Source organism: Ahaetulla prasina, chromosome 3 (assembly GCF_028640845.1).
Source record: "Ahaetulla prasina isolate Xishuangbanna chromosome 3, ASM2864084v1, whole genome shotgun sequence".
Lineage (NCBI taxonomy): Eukaryota > Metazoa > Chordata > Lepidosauria > Squamata > Colubridae > Ahaetulla > Ahaetulla prasina.
The window spans coordinates 214,528,373-214,550,959 of NC_080541.1; the positions used below are offsets into that span (position 1 = coordinate 214,528,373).

General features: G+C 42.6%; 1 protein-coding gene across 1 annotated transcript; it reads right to left on the reverse strand.

The window, feature by feature from the left end:
* Window positions 1-9,952: 9,952 nt before the first annotated feature.
* PPP1R3D (protein phosphatase 1 regulatory subunit 3D) lies at window positions 9,953-17,159 on the reverse strand. The gene has a single exon (XM_058177982.1). The coding sequence runs from the start codon at window positions 17,157-17,159 to the stop codon at window positions 16,209-16,211; it is 951 nt and encodes a 316-aa protein (XP_058033965.1). The 3' UTR covers window positions 9,953-16,208.
* Between the last annotated feature and the right edge of the window lie 5,428 nt (window positions 17,160-22,587).

Consider the following 22,587-nt stretch of genomic DNA (forward strand, 5'->3'; position numbering starts at 1 on the left):
GTTGTTCTATAGTACTCTGTGCTAATTATGTAGATCCTTGAAGAACTGTCTCTTCTGGAATTTTAAAAAGAAGCTGGAAGGACAACAGGGATCTGGAACTCAAGCACTAGGAATGATTGAAAGAGCTGAGCAAAATGAAAGACTAGGGAAATAGGGTGATAATTTATAAATATTTACGATGGTCACAGCTAAGAGATGGGTGACCATGCGGAGCTGCTCTTGAAAATCAGGGTAGGACTAGAACAAACATGTTGAAATTAAAGGAAAGAGATTTTTGGTCTCGTATTAGGAGGAATTTCCCGACATAGCTGTGAACTGGATCAGTCTGCCACAAATAGAAATATACTCTTATTTCCTGGAAGTTTTCAAGTGACCTGTGTTACTCGTATTGCAACATGCCTTATTTTATGATTTCTCCAATTATGGAAAAAGCTTGCGCTACAGCTTGAAACCGAATGTTTAGCAGAATAACTTATCATGCTGCACATCTGTACACTGCGCACGTCTGCAGCATTACTGCCATAACACAGTACTGTAAACTATTATTGCACATATTTACAGCACTGTAAAATGGAAAATAAATACGGCTGTAAAAGAATCGGCTCCTCTCACTTCTAGGAACGCTTAGAAACAGACAGTAATAATGGAGAGAAGAGAGCAAGGAAATAAAAATGTTGTTTTGGGAAATTAAAAACACTCAGATATTCTCTCACACTCCTGCGTAACGTAAGCGATCTTGAAGTGTTTTACAAAGGTTACCGCATCTGGGATGCATACATTTGAAAAGAAGATGACAAGATACTTTCTTGCATCTCTTTGCTGCTGCCTAATTGTTGTGCAGCTTTTGGCAGCCCAGCTCTGGTAGTTAAAATTGTTTTATAGGTCTATTTTGTTTTATTGTTGCCTTCCAGAACTTGGTGTGTCCAGATTGGGAACATGATGACCTACCAGCAGGGATAGATAACATTCCTATTTTAGAAATTGTGATCTCCACAGATCGGCAGGACAGCAGGTTTATACCCATATGTTCTGTGACTATTCAGAACTACAGCAGTGCTAAAAAAAAATGGACATACAACTCAAAATCAAAATACAAATCCCTGAAGTTCTGCCATCAACACCAAGGGAACCATATGATTGCAATCCAGGTGCTTGGGCCTGGCTTGCAATTATGTCATTGCATGGCGCTGCGATCACATTCACCCTTAGTGACCTTCCTTGCCAGTTTCCCACAAGCAAAGTCAATAGAGAAGTCAGCAGGGAAAGTGTTGTGGCTCCAGCCCCCGAACCTGGCTCCATGCCCGAAAGTGACTCCGAGAGTGAGGGGGAAGGGCCGGTAAGGCTTACCTCAGAAGCACCGATTCCTTTGGCCCGGCTCCAGGAACCAGAACCAGGCCAGTCGGAGGACATAATGAGGCTGACATCCCCTGATTCCTCCCTTCCTCAAGCTACGCCTTCAGACGCAGCTGATAATCATACTAATCAAGACTGGATCGACCCACGCTTCAGAAGATTAGAGAGGCGGCGTCATCAAAGGGAAGGGTGGGGCAGGAGTCCCACCCCACAGGATATATAAGGAGCTTTGGGACTGCTCTCAGTTCCACGGGAAGCAAATTAGCTGAACCGTGTCGAAGTGAGCTGAAGTCTTAATCTGTCTGAACTTTTTGGCAGGCAGCTGCGTTTTCTCGGCCAGGACTGATAGGAGCCGTAAACCCACTAGCTGTAGGCCAGCTCGTTACTCCAGAGTGAGGATGGAGACAGAACAGAAGGTTGCAAATTTATGGCGCTTTGATTTTTAAATAAAACACAGAAGGGCAAGAAAGTGGTTGGAAGAAAGGTCCACCTGGGTTCAGTTCCAAGTGGGGAGAAAGATACTGGAAACATGGAAGCTGATTGGAAAGATGGTTTAATGGTGAAGCAGAACCACCAAGCACGTGTGATTCTGGGTAGCTGACCACATGGAGTGGAGATAGAGAGGTATTTATACCCTCTCTTCGACTTGAGCTTCCTGTTCCTGTGGCAAGGGCATGTATTCTATTGGCTGTAGTCAGACTCCCATGTGGAGTCATGTTTGTCCAAATCAAGTTTGGTGGAACCTTGGGCTGATTCAATGTCCCCAGGTGATTTCGTAATGCAGTGAGCCCTGCTGTTAGATGGGTAGAGGGCTAATCCTATCATGCCCTGAGGGGTCATGTCTTAATCCCATCACCCTGGAGCTGGAGGACTTTTGTCTTGTAGATAGGCTGGCCCAGTCTTAATGTGCACCAAATATCTGCTAGGGGCAAGGAGCTGCAGGGAGCTGCTCTTTGTCTTTAAAAAGATGTTTCTTCTTTTCTCATCCAGGGAAATACAATATTCTGCCTTTTTAATATTTCCTAGAATATTTCATTCTTCTAGGAGAGAGGCAGGTGCTAACTTTCTACACAGTTATGAACTAAGTCTCTGGAAGAAATATATCTATACAATATACTTTATATCTATCTATCTATCTATCTATCTATCTATCTATCTATCTATCTATCTATCTATCTATCTATCTATCTATCTATTATCCTTATCTATATATTTGTAATAATCTTGATATAAATGGAGAAAGCATTTTCAATATTACCATTTCCCCTAAAATAAGACATCCCCTGATAATAAGCCCAATCAGGCTTTTGAGCACATGCGCTAAAATAAGCCCCCCCTCAAAAAATATGCCCTCCTCGAAAATATTTAAACGTGTGCCACAGCTGGTCCCTGCCATTTCCTCTGGTTAGGGTTAGGGTTAGGGAGACAGAGCTGGAAATCAAGTAAGACGGCAAGAGGAGCCCCGTCTTGCTCCACGCACCCCAAAATAAAAAGACCTCCCTGAAAATAAGGCCAATTGCTTATTTCGGGGTTCAAAAAAATATAAGACAGTGTGTTATTTTGGGGAAAACACGGTAGTCAACCCAGAAAATAGAACATTGGGTTGGTTGTCACTTACTATGCTATCTTCTCTCTTTCATTTCAGATGCAGAAATGATCCCTAATGCAGAACCATTTTTATTGGATAAGAACATGTCATGTTTGGTACAGCTTGCATTAAACCACAGTGTTTTTTTTCTTCCCTAGTCCTTCATCTGCTGCATGTATCCCTCGAGTTCCAGATAACATACAGGAAATAGCACTACTTGATGGTAACAGACTAACAATATGATTCTTATGGTTCTAATTTTCCCATTCTACAGACTAAAATATATTCCAAATTGCCCCCTGAACAAACATAAACAAGGCAATACTGAAATCATTAGTTTGTAATGGGCATGTAATCGCTCAACCATTTGTTTCATATTTTCCAAATTCACATATCAAACTTTCTGCAAGCATCCTGCAGTATCTGAAAAGGCAGAAAACTCAGCAATCTGTCTGCGGAGATTTCTCAGTCATCCAGGTCATAGTTGTCTCAAAGGTGCTTTTTTCTTCAAAAGAAAACTGGATTGTTTTTTCTTGAGGAAGAAGAAAACATTTCGCTTCTCATCCAAGTGTTGTGACCTAGGCCCAAGTAGTTATTACCAGACACAATCACTCCTAAACAAACATATTTTATTAGAACAGCTGAGAATTACTTCATTCTCAGCTTAGTCCAAATTAATTCCAAAACAAATCCTTCAGAAAAAGTCCTTCAGCCTTATCACAAATCTTATCACCCTGCCAAAGACTTTTCTTGGCAAAGCCTCACGAAGTTCAGAAACAAGAGATGCCGACTAGAAATAAATGTAGCAAAGTTGCTTTCCTACAAAGAGCCCAAGAGCCGTTGCTGCTCTTTTAAGCCTTATGAGAGGGACCAATCATCAGGCCTTACTCCCGAGTCGTCCTTTTTGCTTTAACTGCTCTTGCCTTCTGGCAGCTCTTCACATGCGTGCACTAGGAACAGCTCCTCCTGTTCCTCTGCCTCTTTACTGTCCACCTCTGGAAGCTCAGGAGTCCGTGCACGCTCCCAGATGGCCTTGGCCCCATCTCTGCCTCCAACGCAGAGCCCTTGTCCAGGCCTTCCCCTGACTCCAGGACTGGCCTATTGTCCTCCCCAGCCTCCTCACTGTCCAACTCCACTGCCAGCTCCGCAGACTGCTGGTGGACCTTAACATTAAGAAGCTTCATCAGTTCTGATGGGGGGGAGGAGGGAGAGGGATTGAAGGATAGGTACTGACAGTTGAGAGTGGATGGTGGGAGGATGGAAGGATAGGTTGGGATAAGATGATGGGGGGAGCCTTTCATTCTGCCATCCCCCCCCCCCAATCCTATCAGAACCTATCCTTCCATTCCCTTTCCCATCATCAGAACTGATGAAGCTTCTTGGATGAGAAGCAAAATGTTTTCTTCTTCTTTCTCAGGGGAAAAAAAAGTCCAGTTGCCTTTTAAAGAAAAAAAAGCACCTTTGAGACTCAGCGATCTACGTCTATTTCAAAGGGGCACCCTGGAAAAGACAGTTAATTATAAAAACATTACAAACAAAAGATACTGAAAGGATTAGAGCATGTACAGAATGTACCTAACTCAACTTTTGATACTCCTTGCTGCTGAGTGAAGCTCCATTGTGACCTATTGCTCTATCTGCATAGATAAAGCCTCCAGGCTGCCAAGTAGCCTAGCAAAGTAACTTGTGAAATGCAAACGCTTTGTGGCGAAGGTTGTAGGGAGTATGGTGGCATGGCAGCTTCCCCAGTACCTGGATGAAGCTGTCTATCTAGACCCGTTCCAGTCCGGCTTCCGGTCCGGATATAGTACGGAGACAGCTTTGGTCACGTTGGTGGATGACCTCTGGAGGGCCAGGGATAGGGGTTGTTCCTCTGCCCTGGTCCTGTTAGATCTCTCAGCGGCTTTTGATACCATCGACCATGGTATCCTGCTGCACCGGTTGGAGAGTTTGCGAGTGGGAGGCACCGTTTATCGGTGGTTCTCCTCCTATCTCTCTGACCGGTCGCAGAGGTGTTGACAGGAGGGCAGAGATCGACCACGAGGCGCCTTACTTGTGGGGTGCCTCAGGGGTCGATTCTCTCCCCTCTCCTGTTCAACATCTATATGAAGCCATTGGGCGAGGTCATCAGTGGCTTCGGAGTGAGTTACCAGCTGTACGCTGACGATACGCAGCTGTACTTTTCCACCCCGGGCCACCCCAACGAAGCTGTCGAAGTGCTATCCCGGTGCCTGGAAGCCGTACGGGTCTGGATGGGGAGAAACAGACTCAAGCTCAATCCCTCCAAGACGGAGTGGCTGTGGATGCCGGCACCCCGGCACAGTCAGCTGCAACCGCAGCTGACTGTTGGGGGCGAGTCATTGGCCCCAACAGAAAGGGTGCGCAACTTGGGCGTTCTCCTGGATGGACGGCTGTCGTTTGAAGACCATTTGGCGGCCGTCTCCAGGAGAGCTTTTTACCAGGTCCGCCTGGTTCGCCAGTTGTGCCCTTTCCTTGACCGGGATGCCTTATGCATGGTCACTCACGCTCTTGTCACTTCTCGTCTGGATTATTGCAATGCTCTCTACATGGGGCTACCCCTGAAGTGCACTCGGAGGCTTCAGTTAGTTCAGAATGCAGCTGCGTGGGTGATTGAGGGAGCCACACATTGCTCCCGTGTAACACCGCTTCTGCGCAGTCTGCACTGGCTACCTGTAGTCTTCCGGGTGCGCTTCAAGGTGTTGGTTACCACCTTTAAACCGCTCCATGGCTTAGGGCCCGGGTACTTACGGGACTGCCTGCTGTTACCTTATGCCTCCCACCGACCTGTACGCTCACACAGAGAGGGTCTTCTCAGGGTGCCGTCCGCCAAGCAATGTCGGCTGGCGGCCCCCAGTGGAAGGGCCTTCTCTGTTGGAGCACCTACCCTCTGGAATGAACTTCCCCCTGGTTTGCGTCAATTACCTGACCTTCGGACCATTCGCGTGAATTGAAAACGCACTTGTTTATCCAAGCGGGACTGGCTTAATTTTTAAACTTTTTGAATTTTAATAATTTTAATTGGGGTATTTTTATGAATTTTATGGGTCAAATTTGACGGTTTTAAATTTTCGGCCATTTATAGAATATGTTATTTTAACTTTTGTCTTAATTTGTATATTGTACTGTTTTTATTCTGGCTGTACACCGCCCTGAGTCCTTCGGGAGAAGGGCGGTATAAAAATCTAAATAATAAATAAAATAAATAATAAAATATGTATTCTCAGCAACCTAATGTGAGATAGCACCCCCTAACACAACCCTGGGGTATATGCCAGAAAACGTATTCTTTTCCCCTTCTGGGGTCCTTTGTTTTCAGAGCGCTAACAAAATCATGAGGTTTTAATGAACTAATGGATATGAAATTATGCTTCTAACACTTTGACGATGTGTGCAAGCGGTGTAAACTATAAGAAGTTCGAGAAAAAGTTTTTGCGCGCGGCAGCTTCGGCTTCTTTTCTCTCTCTCTCAGCTTGCTCTGATTAAGGTGGGAGATAAAAGGTCGCCCAGTTTTGCTTTGGCCAAAAATAAAGCTGAATATCAGATTGCCTCGTGTTCAGAGTTTCATTGGATTTATCAGATTCTCAGCTGCACTCAAAAACCTTACAATACCATGCATGGTATATGCTACCCATTAAAAAAAAGTTAATTATGCAATAGATTTTTTTTTTAAAAAAACTGTTTGCAGTATATCCAGATATACAGCTGTAGTTTATTCTTATACAGTATTATAAATGGCAATAACATATTCTTTCCAATAACAGCATCTCTTAAAAACAGAGCCACAAAGATCTTTTACTGATATGTTAGACACAATCGGTTTCCAAAAGAATACAGCATTTTAAATACAGCGTGGCATTAAAAGTGCTTTTAAAATGGCAAGGCATCAATGAAACATGAAAAGGCTATATCAGTTGCCCTGAGAATAGTACTAAATACAAAATGGTGACAGAACAGCCTTCATGCCATGAAATTAATTGCTTCAGGGTAAATGCCTGCAGGATTGAATGACTGACAGTAGTGAGGCAGAGGAACAGAAGGAGCCTGTTCCTAATGCACGCATGAGAAGAGCTGTCAGAAGGCAAGAGCAGCTCAAGCAAAGAGGATGACTCAGGAGTAGGGCTGAGAGATGATTGGCCCCTCCCATAAGGCTTAAAGGACCGGCAACGGCATTTGGGCTTTGCCGGAAAACAACGTTGATAGCTTCGTTTTCTTACATTTATTTTGTATCGGTGTCTTCTGAACTTTTGCCAAGAAAGGCATTTAGAAGTTTGCCTAATTAGACCAAGGCTGGTGATAGGACTGAGGAATTTGTGTTGGGAGGAATTTGCTTTAATTTAGTTGAACTACACTGAGAATGAAGTAATTCTCAGCTGTTTGAATAAAGTTTGTTTGTTTTTACACTGACTGAGTTTCCTACTACCTACTGGGGCCTGGGTCACAACACTGCCCATGATGACAGTGGCATTCCCCCAAAACTTAGGCACACTGTTTAATATAGGTTAAGGGGAGGGGAAAAAAAAGAACCACTCACCGGCTGTTTTTGCACTATTACTATTAAGATGCTTTAACAATTTCCTGTTAAACAGTTTCCTGTTTCCTCGTGAAACTACTTACTGGAACACAGCAGCAGTTTTGCAGTGCAGTATTAAAGGTCTCAGTTTAAGGTCCCTTTATTACATATTTAAGTGGCTCTTCTCCTGTCCCAACCAGCTACTCCAGTAGAGATGACACATCCTTTCAAGAATCCTTTCTTAGCCTCTTGCAATATGGCTGACCTTTAGCCTCCAGACGTCAGTCTTTTGACATTTGACAGCATCCTGCCAGATTCATACGTCTAATGATAACAGCAATGCAGTCCCTCCGAAGGGCTTTTAGCATTCTTTTTACACAGCAATCTTCTCAATGAAGTTACATTTTCAGTATTTTCCCTCAGTTTGTTTTTCTTTCCTCCCTTATGAAAAGTAAAAAATAATAATTTTTTTTTACATTGTTGGCTCATTGCAATAAGTCCATCCCTCACATCCAGGACATAAACTGTTTCAACTCCTACCCTCAAAACGACGCTATAGAGCACTGCACTCCAGAACAACTAGACACAAGAACATTTTTTCCCGAAGGCCATCACTCTGCTAAACAAATAATTCCATCAACACTGTCAAACTATTTACTAAATCTGCACTACTATTAATCTTCTCATTGTTCCCATCACCAATCTCTTTCCACTTATGACTGTATGACTGTAACTTTGTTGCTGGCAATCCTTATGATTTATATTGGACTAGAATTTCAAATTTTAAATTTGGTTTTATTATCTTATTGTAATTTTTAATATTCGGCCTTATTTAATAAGTTTTTTAATTGGTGTTTTATTTTGTATTTATATGTATGTTTTTATTAGGCTGTAAACTGCCCTGAGTCCCTTGGGAGATAGGGCGGTATAAAAATGCGATTAAATAAATAAATAAATAAATAAATATTGATATATTGACCATCATTTGTGTTGTAAATGTTGTACCTTGATGAAGGTATCTTTTCTTTTATGTACACTGAGCGCATATGCACCAAGACAAATTCCTTGTGTGTCCAATCACACTTGGCCAATAAAAAATTCTATTCTATTCTATTCTATTCTATTCTATTCTATTCTATTCTATTCTATTCTATTCTATTCTATTCTATTCTATTAAAGATCCGTGCCCACTGAATGTATTAAGTCCATTCCTGAGCCATGTACATTATTGAACAAAAGCACCCGGAATTTTGCAAATGACTTCTTATACTAGTATAGCAATCCGGTGCCCTTAATGTGTGGACTGCAGTTCCCAATTGTGACCGGGGTTTTTTTTTCTGGTGGAACAATCCCCCCCATTATCTATGCTCACAAGATGCTCAGATGGCTAAGACTCTGAGCTTGTCGATCGAAAGATCGGCAGTTCAGCGGTTCGAATCCCTAGTGCCGCATAACGAGGTGAGCTCCCGTTACTTGTCCCAGCTTCTGCCAACCTAGCCATTCGAAAACTTGTAAAAAATGCAAGTAGAAATATAGGGACCACCTTTGGTGGGAAGGTAATAATGTTCCATTTGCCTTTGGCGTTTAGTCATGCCAGCCACATGACCACGGAGACGTCTTCGGACAGCTCTGGCTCTTCGGCTTTGAAACGGAGATGAACACCGCCCCCTAGAGTCGGGAACAACTAGCACATATGTGCGAGGGGAGCCTTTACCTTTATGCTCACAGTGGAGAGATTGATGATACAGGAAGTCCTCGGCTTGGGACCACAACTGAAACCCCAAATTTCTGTTGCTAAGCATGACATTTGTTAAGTGAATTTTCTCCCAGTTTATGACCTTGCTTGTTCAGTGAATCCCTGAAGCTGTTCAGTTGTTCATCGTTTAAAACGGTGAAACTGGCTTCCCCATTGATTTTACTTGTCAGAAGGTTGCAAAAGGTGATCACATGACCCCAGAACGCTGCAACTGTCATGGATACAAGTCAGTTGCCAGGTGTCTGAATTTTGATCATGTGATCACCGGGATACTGCAATGGTTGTTAGTGGTGAAAAATGTCAGTTTTTTCAATGCCATTGTAACTTCGAATGGTCACTAAACAAACGGTTGTAAATCGAGAACTACCTGTACTATCGAATCTTTACATCCCAAGTGAGACTAGCAATTATTCCTTAAGAAATCATATAGAACTCACACTCAAGTACCTTAACCACTTTCTTTTTGTGCCTTTGAATTAGTCTTGATGCCTGGCACTTGCCTGGACAAGTCCCTGCTTTGTCTTGGCAATGTTTTCAAAAGTGCCATTGCCATTGTCTTTTTCCTAGGGCCCAAGGTCACCCACCTGGCATCCGTGGTGGCTCAGGCTGTAAGATAGCCTGTTATTAAAACACAGCAGCCTGCAATTACTGCAGGTTCAAGTCCCACCAGGCCCAAGGTTGACTCAGCCTTCCATCCTTTATAAGGTAGGTAAAATGAGGACCCAGATTGTTGGGGGGCAGCAATAAGTTGACTTTGTAAATATACAAATATAATGAGACTATTTCCTTACACACTGTAAGCCGCCCTGAGTCTTCGGAGAAGGGCGGGATATAAATGTAAATAAAAAAAAACAACTGACAGTCTTTCGACTTCTCGCTTGAGTGCCTTTAACCACTACACCAAATTGGCTCTTAGGTAATTGCTTAACAGTAATTAAATGACCAAATAGTGACAACATTTACCTGGCATAAAAGTCCATAGAGATTCTTAAGTCATCCAGGTCATGGCTATACCAAAGGTGCTTTTTCAGGAGGCAACTGGACATTCTTGTTCAGCTGAAGAAGCTTCTTGGATGAGAAGCAAAACGTCTTCAAAAGAAAACAACAACAACAAGAAAGTCGAGTTGTCTCCTGAAAAAAGCACCTTTGGGACATTTACTTGGCATACATTGATTCTGAATGCATCTTTCCTTTGCTATACCCATGCCTTGGAGTTAAAGTTTTGGAAACTTTCCAGTAATCCATACTTAAAATGTGGTAAATATTTAAAACGGTCTTCAGCCATAAATTCATATCCGAAGCTGTTGCCTTTGAGAGTCGAGCAGTACAAAAATATAATAAACAAAATCTCGTTTGCTTGGGCTGGGATAATTGTTCAGGTTCTTGTTTCGGGACACAGGAAAGATTAATATTAAAAATAAATGGAACATGTATTTTTTTCCCTGAGTTTGCACTGCAGAGGAGGAAAAATAATCTCCAAATGTCCTTCTGTACTTCTTTTTTTTTTTTTTAATTTCTCCCCAGGTCTTTGGTATGTTACCCTTCTTTTTTTGTGAATTTCAGAGAGGCCTTTTTGCAACAGCTCTTAAATGAAATCTCTGTATTCCTCAATAATATAACTCTAAGTACAGAGCACTTGGGAATAAACCAGGGTGACCATGACCTTCATGCCAAGCTGATGAGATTTCACTTCCAGAGGCTGGTAGGACATCGTTGGATGTAGAATGCTGGACCAAAAAACACTTGGCCTTGATTCAGTAAGGCAAGCGATAGATTTTTATTTGCATCACTAGTCTAGTGTTACAGTTTTGGATCCTGCTTAATATTTCTCTGTCCCGATGAGCTGGAAGGTAAACGGATCTGCTACAAGGAACAGTACATCTCCAGAGTTCAGGATATTTATAACTCAAAGAGACCCAGGACTGGTTCTGACACCGACATAAAAGGATGAAAAGAGGCTAAAGAAAGTGAAAGCAGTTTTTTGGGAAAAACAAAAGTGATAAGAAGCCTCGAATGCAGGTAGCCCTCAATTTAAAACCACTCGGAACCAGAATTTCCATTGCTAAGCAAGGCGGTTTTCAAGTACATGCTGCACCCAATTTTACAACCTTTTTTTGTGATTATTGATTTGCTGAGTTGTTAAGTAAATCATATGGTTATTAAGCAAATAATCAACTTCCCCTATTGACTTTGTTTGTTGGAAGCTGGATGGAAAGATCACAAATGGCCATCATGTGATCCAAGGATATTACAACTGTTGGTTGCCAATCACATGTTGGTTGCCAATCACCCGAAGTTTGATTACATGGCTGTGGGGAATGCTACAATGATCATAAGTATGAGAAGCGGACTTCAATCACTTTTTTCCACTTCTGTTGTAACTTCAGTCACTAAATGAATGGTTGTAAGTCAAAGACTACCTATATTGTCTCCAGAAGCAGCAGTATGTGGTATATATATATTTTCCAAATATATATACCACATGGAAAATTTCAAGTCCATTGTGCTACCTATTATGAAAGGACGGAAAATATACATACAGCATACATTACACACAGACATATATATAAAATCTGACACCTAAATGGATGTAATTATATAACACCTTTGGAAAAATATGCCTCCTTATCTGCCTACCCATCACTTTTCTTTATTTCATTATTAAAATACTGTGATTCCAAAAAAAATAATTTCTGTTTGCTTTCTAGAAGCTGGTAACTGGAAATACTGTAGCACGTTTAGTCATTCTGTAATAATCATTAGTGTCACACTTCTAAAACACAATGATATATATGGACTTAACTTATTTATACAATTAGAATTTTAAAACTATATTAATTTTCAACATGGGCTGCGAAGCGTATTTGTCTCAAAAAGATCCAAATCTGTATATAAAATACAGAGTGAATTACAGTACTTAATTCTTTTTGTTTGGTTTCCTGATTCTGACAAATGTCCAAAAGAATTCTTATAAAGCAAGTCTACTAGATAGAATACTCAAAAGGGGCAAATATGGCAACATGAATCACAAAAAAGGAAAGAGACCAAATTGTTAAGGAATTACAGATCATCAGTGCAACCCAAATGAATGTTGCAGAAAATAAGATTTTCCTCATTAAAATTATATCGACTTTTTATGCCTAACTTTTTACATTCTACAGATTCAGATGCTGGCAGATAAATTGGGGCTGCTTGAGTACTGACAACAATCCACAAACTGCTTATCTCAAACAATTCTGAATAAAAGCTTAGGACAAATTTGTTTGGAGTTGTATTCCTTTAATTGCCAGGCATGATGAACAAATTATGGCCGTTTTAATCCTTCTGATTTAGAAGATATAGGATTGAGCAAGGCTGGTCCATAGGCTGCAAATTCAGATTACATTTTTCTTGCGATTTTGGGACTATAGCTGTACTACAACATACCATAAACTTTTTTATTTTATAGCATTAAAAATAAAGATAAAAAGAATTCTACACAATGCCTTTTCTGAAGTGAAATGGATTGTTTAGAAAAGTAGAGTGTACAAAATTATTCATCTCCAAAAATGAGTCTCGAAACTGCAACGACCTGTCCTAGCAATCACATATCACTGACCTGTCCCTTATATCTTCCAAGATACATTATGGCTAAAAGTCTCAGGTCTCTCAGTCAGGAAAGGTAATGGTAAGGACATGATGATGGAGGAAAAAAACAAAACAATGTCAAGAAAAAGAAATGACTTCTGTAGGAATCAATGGCTACCCTGGCCATTTTCACTCTTCCCCAAAACAACTAATTAACTTTTTATAACAGCATTTCACAATTGAAATGGATGAATTTCAACTCCCAGAATTCCCCGGGCTTTAAGGGAATTGAAATCCCTCCATCTTAAAGTTGCCAAGGCTGAGAAACACTGTTTTATAGTTACTGGCATTTATATTAGGCTATTGAGGGAAGGGGGGGGTCACCTCAAAAATGTGTTCTTTATAATTTTATGAAACCTGCCTTCCACCGACCTAAGGAACTAAGTTCGAAAAACAAATTTGCTGCACCCGTATTTGTAATGAACTCCACATACTAGATATTTGTTTGAAACACCCAGCCTCTTTTCTATCTGTTTGATAAACAAGAGATCTAAATACACTTCTTGGCTTGGTCACCCATAAAGAAAATAGATTTTTCCATTACCCACTATTCAGGCATTTCAAAGGAACTTCCCCACTCAAAAGAATGGCCCCTTGAGACGACATCTTGCATAGAAGTTCCCATTAGCAGATACAGGGCTGACATGAGTTTCTACTCTGGAACTGGGATCCCTTCCAGCTCCTATGAGATACAAAGCATGCTGGCCGGAATGTACTGCGATATAGCAGCCCGAAGGTTATTCAAGGCACAGCATCAGTCCAAAATGCAGGAAATCAGAAACCAAAGTATATTAGTCTTCCTTAGATCATGAGCAAACAAAGCGGAAAAAACTCCAAGCCATACGCTTGGGGAGGGGAGAGGATGAAGATGGGAGAATATAATTTGCACCTAGAAGGGAAGGGGAGGAAACTCTGCTGGGAAATCTTGTATAAACAACCATATATATATAACCATTGGTCTGATGTGGTATAGGGTTTCCTGCCAAAGCAGGGGGTTGGACTAGAAGACCTCCAAGGTCCCTTCCAACTCTGTTATTCTATATCCTGGACGATCTATTGAAGCCACTGAATGGACGATGCCAGAGCGAAAAGCAGATGTAGTCAGAACCCCAAATGGATGGGATCATCTATTTCAGGGCTCTCCAAAGTTGGCAAATTTTAAGACTTGTGGACTTCAACGCCTAGAATTCCTTGACCAGCCATGCTGGCTGGGGGAATTCTGGAGATCGAAGTCCACAGGTCTTAAAGTTGCCAACTTTGGAGACCTCCTTGATCTATTTCCTTAACCTCTCAAATATGCTTTCCTTCTGATACTTTGGTTCTTCCTTGTCAAGTAGTAATCCAACAGGAAAGGCAAGTGGGTTCTTATTTGAACCGATCTCTTTTGGCAAGTTTTGAAATTAATCTGGGGGGGTCTGCAAGAAATTAATTTGAAAGCCATACATGGAGTAGAGCCGCTATGCCTATCTGCCCCATTTTAAGAGATTGATCTATGGTAGGTGAACCCAGTCTAAAGTTGCTTGCTACAGAATTCCAAAATCATGCCGTTAAAAAAAAGGCAGGGAAGAGATTAAGAACAGAAAGACATTGTACTTCACTGCACAAGGTGATTCATCCTGAACTAATGAATTTAAACTAGAACTCTGATTTTAGAAGTCTATACTTTTCAGGTTCAATGGCAATCACGAGTTCATTTCTCATCAGCTGTTTGTACACATAATGATTCTTTGCTTACTATACACAACCCCCACTCATTTGCCACATCACCAGGAGCTCTTCCCAAGAAGAATGAATAAATAGAAGCATTCCTTAGAGACTTAATGGCATATGCAGACATCTCAATCCAGGGCAGTGACAGCAATCTCCCAAACATGTACATGCATGCAAATGGTGACAGAAACAACACGGAACTCAATCCTTAACTGCACCTGTAGCTGTATCCCAGGAGTTGGTAATGCTTGACATCAAAAGTGCCAACATCTCATACAATCTGTAGAAATCTAACACATTTCAGTGTTGTTTTGATCTGAAGCTAGGTGGTTACTGTAACGCCCAAGGCTGGTAAAATATATCCCATATTAATTCTATATGCAAAGAAGCATTCTCATTTCTTCTCAAAAGAAAATCCTTGCACTCAAGTTGTCAACAAATCAAACAGTCTCATATGTTAAAAAAGTGTGATTCAGAATGACCTGTTAACTATAGTAAAAAAAAAGTAAAAATGCCTGTGACTCTTAATAGATGAATAGATAGATAGATAGATAGATAGATAGATAGATAGATAGATAGATAGATAAGATATCTATCTGTCTGTCTGTCTGTCTGTCTGTCTGTCTGTCTGTCTGTCTATCTATCTAACTATCTATCTATCTATCTATCTATCTATCTATCTATCTATCTATCTATCTATCTATCTATCTATCTATCTATCTATCTATCTATCTATCTATCTATCTATCTATAGATACACCCATGAAGTTTTCTACCAGTAGGCACAAAAAATAAGTGGTTTCTTGATGCCTGCTTCTTACATTGGTATTCCACTCTAGCCATGGCTTCCTTAAAAACCAATGTAAGAAAATCTAAGACTGGCTGCAGTCTACATAGTCTAAATCAAACATCCCTGCAATTAGGTTATACTGTAGTTCATTAAACTATAGTCGCATGAACTGACTTTGACTCTGACCTGGAAGGCTAAAATAAAATAAAAAAGTGAAATTCCCCAAAAAGCAAAACTGTATTTCCTCTTCTAATAACAAAAAGTCCTCTGAAACAGGAGTATTAAGGGATTAAAGCCAAATGTATAAGAACACTTGTCATATAAACTGCAGTGTAAATTTTCATTTTTATTTCAATAGTTACATTTTGTCCTCCCACCCCCCTTGCAACCCTGCAGCATTTGACCAGTGCAGAAAACTGTAACATTTTTTTCCTACTAGAAATTAACAGAAATATGCTTATGTTCCACCAAAGAGAAGTTTTGTGAAAAGTGCAAAAAGTGAAGTGCAAAACTAGAGAGCATCATGTACTGTATGCTTCAAAATACTGCATAATCAGAACATTCTAGGTATTGATCAAAGAGATAAAATACATTAGCTTCCTTCTATTGACTGCACCTTTTGGCTATGATTCCCACACATTTCAAGTGAATTTCGTGCAAATCACTGCAAATTAAGGCCCCTTTTATCCTTATCTTCCTCAGAAAAACAACGGCTTCTCAAAATTGCTTTTGTGGAGGTCGCTTGTTATTTCTTTTATTCTGAAGGATCTTTGCCACAGTCGGAAGAGTTTCTTTGGTGCCTCAGCGTGAAGAAAAAACGGTCAAACGAGCGCAGAACCCTTTTATTTTGCTCTTAAATGAAATGAATCCAGCTCTCTTCACATTCTCTGGGCATCTTAAGCGGATGGTTCCTACAAGTGAGGGTGTAATTCTTGTCCTGATTGTTATCCCAGTGTTCCTGTCCGTTGGCTCGGTATAAGATTGCAAACTCAATTACTGAGCTAAGCTGAAGAAGGAAGGGGGGCATAGGAAGGAAGAAGGTGAAAACGTCCACTTGGGTTTTACCATCTTGATCAGCAACACTGCTCTGCCACTGAGCGTTTATTTCATGCTGGCTCTTCCAGTGATTAAAAGTATAACGCACAGCCACCTGCTTCTCAAAGGATAAATTAATCACTCTGATTGTGCCATTCAGGCCCAGATCTGAGCTTGACACTCGTTCCAAACATACCCGCTGCTGCTGCAGGCGGCTGAGGAAGTCGTCACCATCTCCCGGCTGCTGGAAGTCAGGTACCAGGCACTGCATGGGGAATTCCAGGTCCAGCCTGCTGCAACAGAGATCCGAATTAATGGACAGCCGAGAAAGAACATGAAGCGGGATGGATGGGTCTTCCCCGGCTTGGAAGACTTTCACTTCCGCCAGCTCCAGGCCCAAGGCATCTGCAAACCTGACGCGGTTCTTACGGGTTTTGCAACCCGGAACCCGGCAGGGAGTCATCCCACTACGCTTTCTCTCTGGGGAACTGGGCAAGGACCTGGCCCGCCGGCGCATGATGGGTCGGAGTTGCGGGTCACAACTTGTAACCGTGGTGCTCTGAGGAACTCTACACTCGGCTTTCTCGTGAAAGGAAGTCAATTGGCTGGCGCTGCTGCTGCTATGCAGCGGTTGACAACTCTTTTTCCCCACAAACTGGGTTTCTTCGTCCTGGACCATGTTCTGATACAGATCAGAGAGACAGTTGGAAATCCGCCGGGGAGGTCTCAGCACCCTTTGACCCTGAGGGCAAACAGTTTGAGTGGACATCGCTGCTGCCGCCGCCGCCAGAAACCGTCTTTTGCTGAGACGTGCAGGAGAAGGATCAGGTCAGCGAGGAAGGAAAGAAGCACTGAGTGAAAAGCCCGAACGATGGTTTCCCACAGTCCTTGTCCGATCCGTGTGTAAGGCTATGGCAGAACCGACTGAAAGAATCTGCTGCAGGCTTGGGTCAAACACTGTAGGATCCGGAACAATGGTGCAGAGCGTTGGGTGTCTCCAAGCTATCACACAAGCTGCAGGGGGACTCGAGGCTATCTGTGACAATGCTGGAAGCCTGGGTGTTGTCCCCTAAACTGGCCACCGACTGCAGGCTGTCCAGCTGGACACTGGAAGTCTCAAGACTGTCCCCGAGGCTGAAGATGGACCGGAAATTAGCCGGGTAAAACCGCAAAGAGTCCCTGTTGTCCCAAAGATTATTAAGGCTGTCCTGGAGAAAACTAACCGGGCTTTCTTGCCGCTGGGCAAAAGATTCAAGGCTGTCGCTTTGGATGCTGGAAGAAGACTCTGGAAGGCTGCCCAGACTGGAAGATGCCTGGAGTTGGCTGGGCTGGAGGAGAGAGAGGGAATCGAGGCTGCTGGGCAAGCTGGAAGGAGTCTGGAGGCCGTCCCTGGGAGCTTGGAGGCTGTCAGCTTGAACGGTGCTGATGACAGTGGTGGAAGAAGAGGCGCTCAAGCTGGGGCACGAACTAGCGATGGGGTCTGTAATGGGAGACCCTGGACTCGACATCCAGCCCAGTCCTGGGGTTGCTGTTGTTGTTTTGTCCCCAAGGGTGGACGGGGCTGGTTTCTTCTGCGGCGAGTCCCTCTTCAGTTCCAGGCGTGCCGGAGCAACAAGCAGCACCGAGAAGGGAGCGGCGGGCGAGCAACCGGCGGCTTCCGATCTTTTTGCTCACTGGGTGCAGATCAGCTGACGTGCAAAAAAAAAAAGAGAGATTGAGGAAGGGAGGAAAAAAAAAAAAAAGCAAGCTGCTGCAACCGGAGGACTACGTGCACGCCCGCTGTGACGTCACGGGCTGCCGCCAACCCCCTCGCCGTAGTGCTGCAGCCGCTTAGTTACAGTTAACCTCCTTGTGCGTCGTCGCTTTTAATCCGTCATACCTGCGCCCCGCCTGCGCGCAAGCGGGAAGGAAGCCCATCGCGCCCTTTGGCTTGCCCGCACTACCTGGAGGGATCTGATGCAAAGAAAGAGGCGGAGCTGTTATGGGTTACGAAAGGTCACCAAAAAGAAAAAAGAAAAAAGGAAGCTGATTGAAGAAAGTCAAGAAAACTGACTTTTATTTTATTAGCAGACTGATGCAGTTTGAAGCAGGGGTCTCCAACCTTGGCAACTTTAAGACTTGTGGACTTCAACTCCCAGAGTTCCTCAGCCAGCTTTGCTGTCTCTGGGAGTTGAAGTCCACAAATCTTAAAGTTGCCAAGGTTGGAGACCCCTGGTTTCAAACATGCTTACTGACCTAAAAGTTAGCTTTTTAATTCCAAGGAGTTAAATAAACAGGGCCTCTGGTGGCGCAACAGGCTAATGCAGTTTATTATTAACAGCAACTGCTTGCAATATTGCAGGTTCAAGTCCCACCAGGCCCAAGGTTGACTCAGCCTTCCATCCTTTATAAGGTAGGTAAAATGAGGACCCAGATTGTTGGGGGGCAACAAGTTGACTTTGTATATAGTATAAAATGGATGAAGACTATTGCTTGACATAGTGTAAGCCGCCCTGAGTCTTCAGAGAAGGGCGGGATATAAATGCAAAAAAAAAAAAAATGCTTTGAAGTGAGCTGCCTTCATACTTTCTCATTTCTCTGGTTTCTTTAACGGATAGACATCCTAAACTTCTTTGCCAAGTATCTTTTCCCAACTGATTTCTTAAAAAGCAGCACTGTTTTAAACTGGGATTAACATATTCAGATTAACGGCTTCAAGTCGGGCTCCAGTTTGTGCGACTCTGCCTCACTAGCTCCCTTCAATTAGCATACAATAATTAGATTTTAAGGTGGTGGCAGAGAATTTCACATGGAGAAAGTAAATCATGTAATCTGCCACGTTTTGCTGTTCATTTTGTCATTTATTTTCCCCCACCCCACCTCTTGCAAGAGACAGAAGCAAAAATGTGTTTTACCATTATTACCCCCAAAGGCTGGGAATTCCTGTGCAATGCAGAAGATATTTCAGAAGTCTACTACACCAATATTCCCCAGCCTGGAGCCCATTGTGTCCTTAAATATAAATCCCTAAATATGGCCATGTGGGTTGAGAATGAAGAAAGCTGTAGTCCAGCCCATTTTAAAGACAGTTGGTTGTGGATGGCTGCTTAAAATATGGTTCCTATTTTTTTATGGATGAAAGGAAGGCCTCTTGGAGGTTTTTCTGATTGCTTAAATTGAATGGAAAGTGCCTCCTAGAACATAGCTGCCAGGCTCCTGCATCCTGGTCAAAAGGAGAGAAGGAAACGCATTGGAAAAATGGTCATACAAAAGGCATGTGGGATATGCCACACTGGCAGGGTTGGGGAAAGAAGGACTGCATTGGAAACATCAGAGTTTGGTAGCTGGTGAGATACAGTACTCTGTGACTTGCTGAGGTGGAGAAGGGACAATTCTGGAGACCTATGATTTTGGCTTTTTCCCTGTTCTCCCCCCACCCCACAAACCATTAACCATAAAAACCTTATTTAGCTCTATGTGCTGATCAAGACAGCACCGTTCTGCTCCGTGCACAGACCCAAATACTTGAAACACATTTAGGTTCCAACACAAACCACCTAAACATTGATATTCCACGCACAGAATATTTTTGAATACTCGTTTACCTTAGTGCTCAGGAAAGAACATTCTAATGATTATTCTTACATAGCAAGGACTGGAATTCCAACCTCTGGACCAGAGGTGGGTTTCAGCAGGTTCTGACCAGTTCTGGAGAACCGGTAGCAGAAATTTTGAGTAGTTCGGAGACCCGGGAGTAAAAATTCTGACTGGCATCACCCCCATCTATTCTCTGCCTCCCAAGTCCCAGCTGATCAGGAGGAAATGGAGATTTTGCAGTATTCTTCCCCTGGATTGGGGAGGGAATGGAGATTTTACAGTATTCTTCCCCTACCATGCCCACCAAGCCATGCCACACCCACAGAAATGGTAGTAAAAAATTTTTAAACCCACCACTGCTCTGGACTGTATAATTGCATCTCCAGGTCCCCTTCTTGAAGGCTCCTTCCTATCCGCCAAGACCCATGGTTAATTCCTTTACAATCTGGTTAGTTTACAGTTTAGCCCAGGGCATGATGAACTCAACCAATTTAGGCAGAAAGAGGCAAATCAGAAGAGTAAATCTCTGGTCCCGGTGACCGACCCAAATTCAATCTTGCATCTTTATTCTGGAGCATGTATATTTGCCTTCATACGAAAAAGAGGCATCTTAAGAGCAACCTAGTACAAGCTATAAGGACCGCAGACAGTTGTCTCACAAATGGCCTCATCTACACATGACATCACTCCCCCCAGCAAGAAACCACGATTAACATGATTACAGTGCTTGACTTGAACTTGGGAGATCCAGGTTTAAGTTCATCCTTGAAAGCCAAATCTGGCCCTAGGTTCTACCTTAGTTTACCTTCCTAATAAGCAACTGAGTCGGAAGTTCATTTAAAAGCAGTTTATTAGGGTACTCTGATAAAGTGTTATCACTCTATGAAAAAGGAGAGAACCTCCAGCCCGATATTTCACTCTTTTACAATTAACAAAGAAAATGCTAGATGAAAATTGATTGGACAGGGTAAAAATAAGCTTCCCTTTGCATAGGAAATCAGGTTGTTGTTGTTAGTTGTGAAGTCATGTCCGATCCATCGCGACCCCATGGACAATGTTCCTCCAGGCCTTCCTGTCCACTACCATCCCCTGGAGTCCATTTAAGCTCACACCGACTGCTTCAGTGATTCCATCCAGCCACCTCATTCTCTGTCCCCTTCTTCTTTTGCCCTCAATCTTTCCCAGCATTAGGCTCTTCTCCAGTGAGTCCTTCCTTCTCATTAAGTGGCCAAAGTATTTGAGTTTCATCTTCAGGATCTGGCCTTCTAAAGAGCAGTCAGGGTTGATCTCAAACACGTTACATAGTTGCATCCCATAATATCACATACCTTCATTAAAATGAGGTCTGACCACAGAAGGGGCATAATTGTCAGGAAAAAGGTTGTTTGGAGTTCACAGAGATAAACCAGGCCCCAATTTGTACTAACAACCTTTTTTTTATCTGGAGCTAGTCTCCAGCTTGTTTATCTAGGAATGTCAAAAGCAAATGAACCTGAGCCATCATTTTAAAAGAGAGTCAATAAATTAAAATACAAAGTAACCATAGAATAGAATAACAGAGTTGGAAGGAACCTTGGAGGTCTTACAGTCCGACCCGTTTAGGCAGGAAACCCTACACCACTTCAGACAAATGGTTATCCAACATCTTCTTAAAAACTCCCAGTGTTGGAGCATTTACAACTTCTGCAGGCAAGTTGTTCCACTTATTAATTGTTTTCACTGTCAGGAAATTTCTCCTTAGTTCTGTTGGAAGAAATATCCATCTGGGTTCAGTTCCAAGTGGGGACAAAGACACTGGAAACATGGAGGCTGCTTGGAAAGATGGTTTAATGGTGGTCAGGATCACATGGCTTGAGTTCCTGAACAGAAAAGGGCCTGAGATCCTGTGTGCTCCCTGGTTTTATGATTTTTCTGAGCTTTGACCTTTCTGGGGCACAGGAAGAGTATCCTGATTGGTTGTCAGACTCCCAGGGGGTGGGGGTCTTAGCTAGCCTTGCTGGCTGTCTCTCAAGCTTGCTTGAGCCTTGCCATGTGGTGAGTTTCAGTTGTATTGTGTTGCAAATCATGGGGGGATTGAGTGAGCTTGGTTGAAGCCTTAATTGCCCATTGACAAAGGTGGGGAGAATGAGTGAGCTTAGCTGAGGCTTTTACTGGCCCATTGACAAAGGTGGGGGGGAGTCAGGAAGTTGCAGGGAGCTCCTTTGTCTTTAAAATATGTTTCTCCATTTCTCATCCAGGAAGGTATAATATTCTGCTTTTTAAAATATTTCCTAGAATATTTCATTCTTCTAGGAGGGGGGTGGGTGCTAAATTCCTACAGTTCTAAGTTGCTTCTTTCCTTGATTAGTTTCCACCCATTGCTTCTTGTTCTATCCTCAGGTGCTTTGGAGCAGAGATCTCCAACCTTGTCAACTTTAAGACTTGTGGACTCCAACTCCCACAAGTCTTAAAGTTGCTAAGGTTGGAGACCCCCTGCTTTGGAGAATAGCTTGACTCCCACTTCTTTCTGGCAGCCCCTGTTGTTAGTTAACTAACGATGTTAGTTAACAAAATTACAAAACCCGTGTCATTTCCATTCCCCCCTCCCCCATCCTGGCTTGCAAAGTTCCCTGGGTGACAAG

What these genes read in the sequence shown, in the direction of transcription:
- PPP1R3D (XM_058177982.1), bottom strand. Translation starts at nt 17,159, where the DNA reads ATGTCCACTCAAACTGTTTGCCCTCAGGGTCAAAGGGTGCTGAGACCT.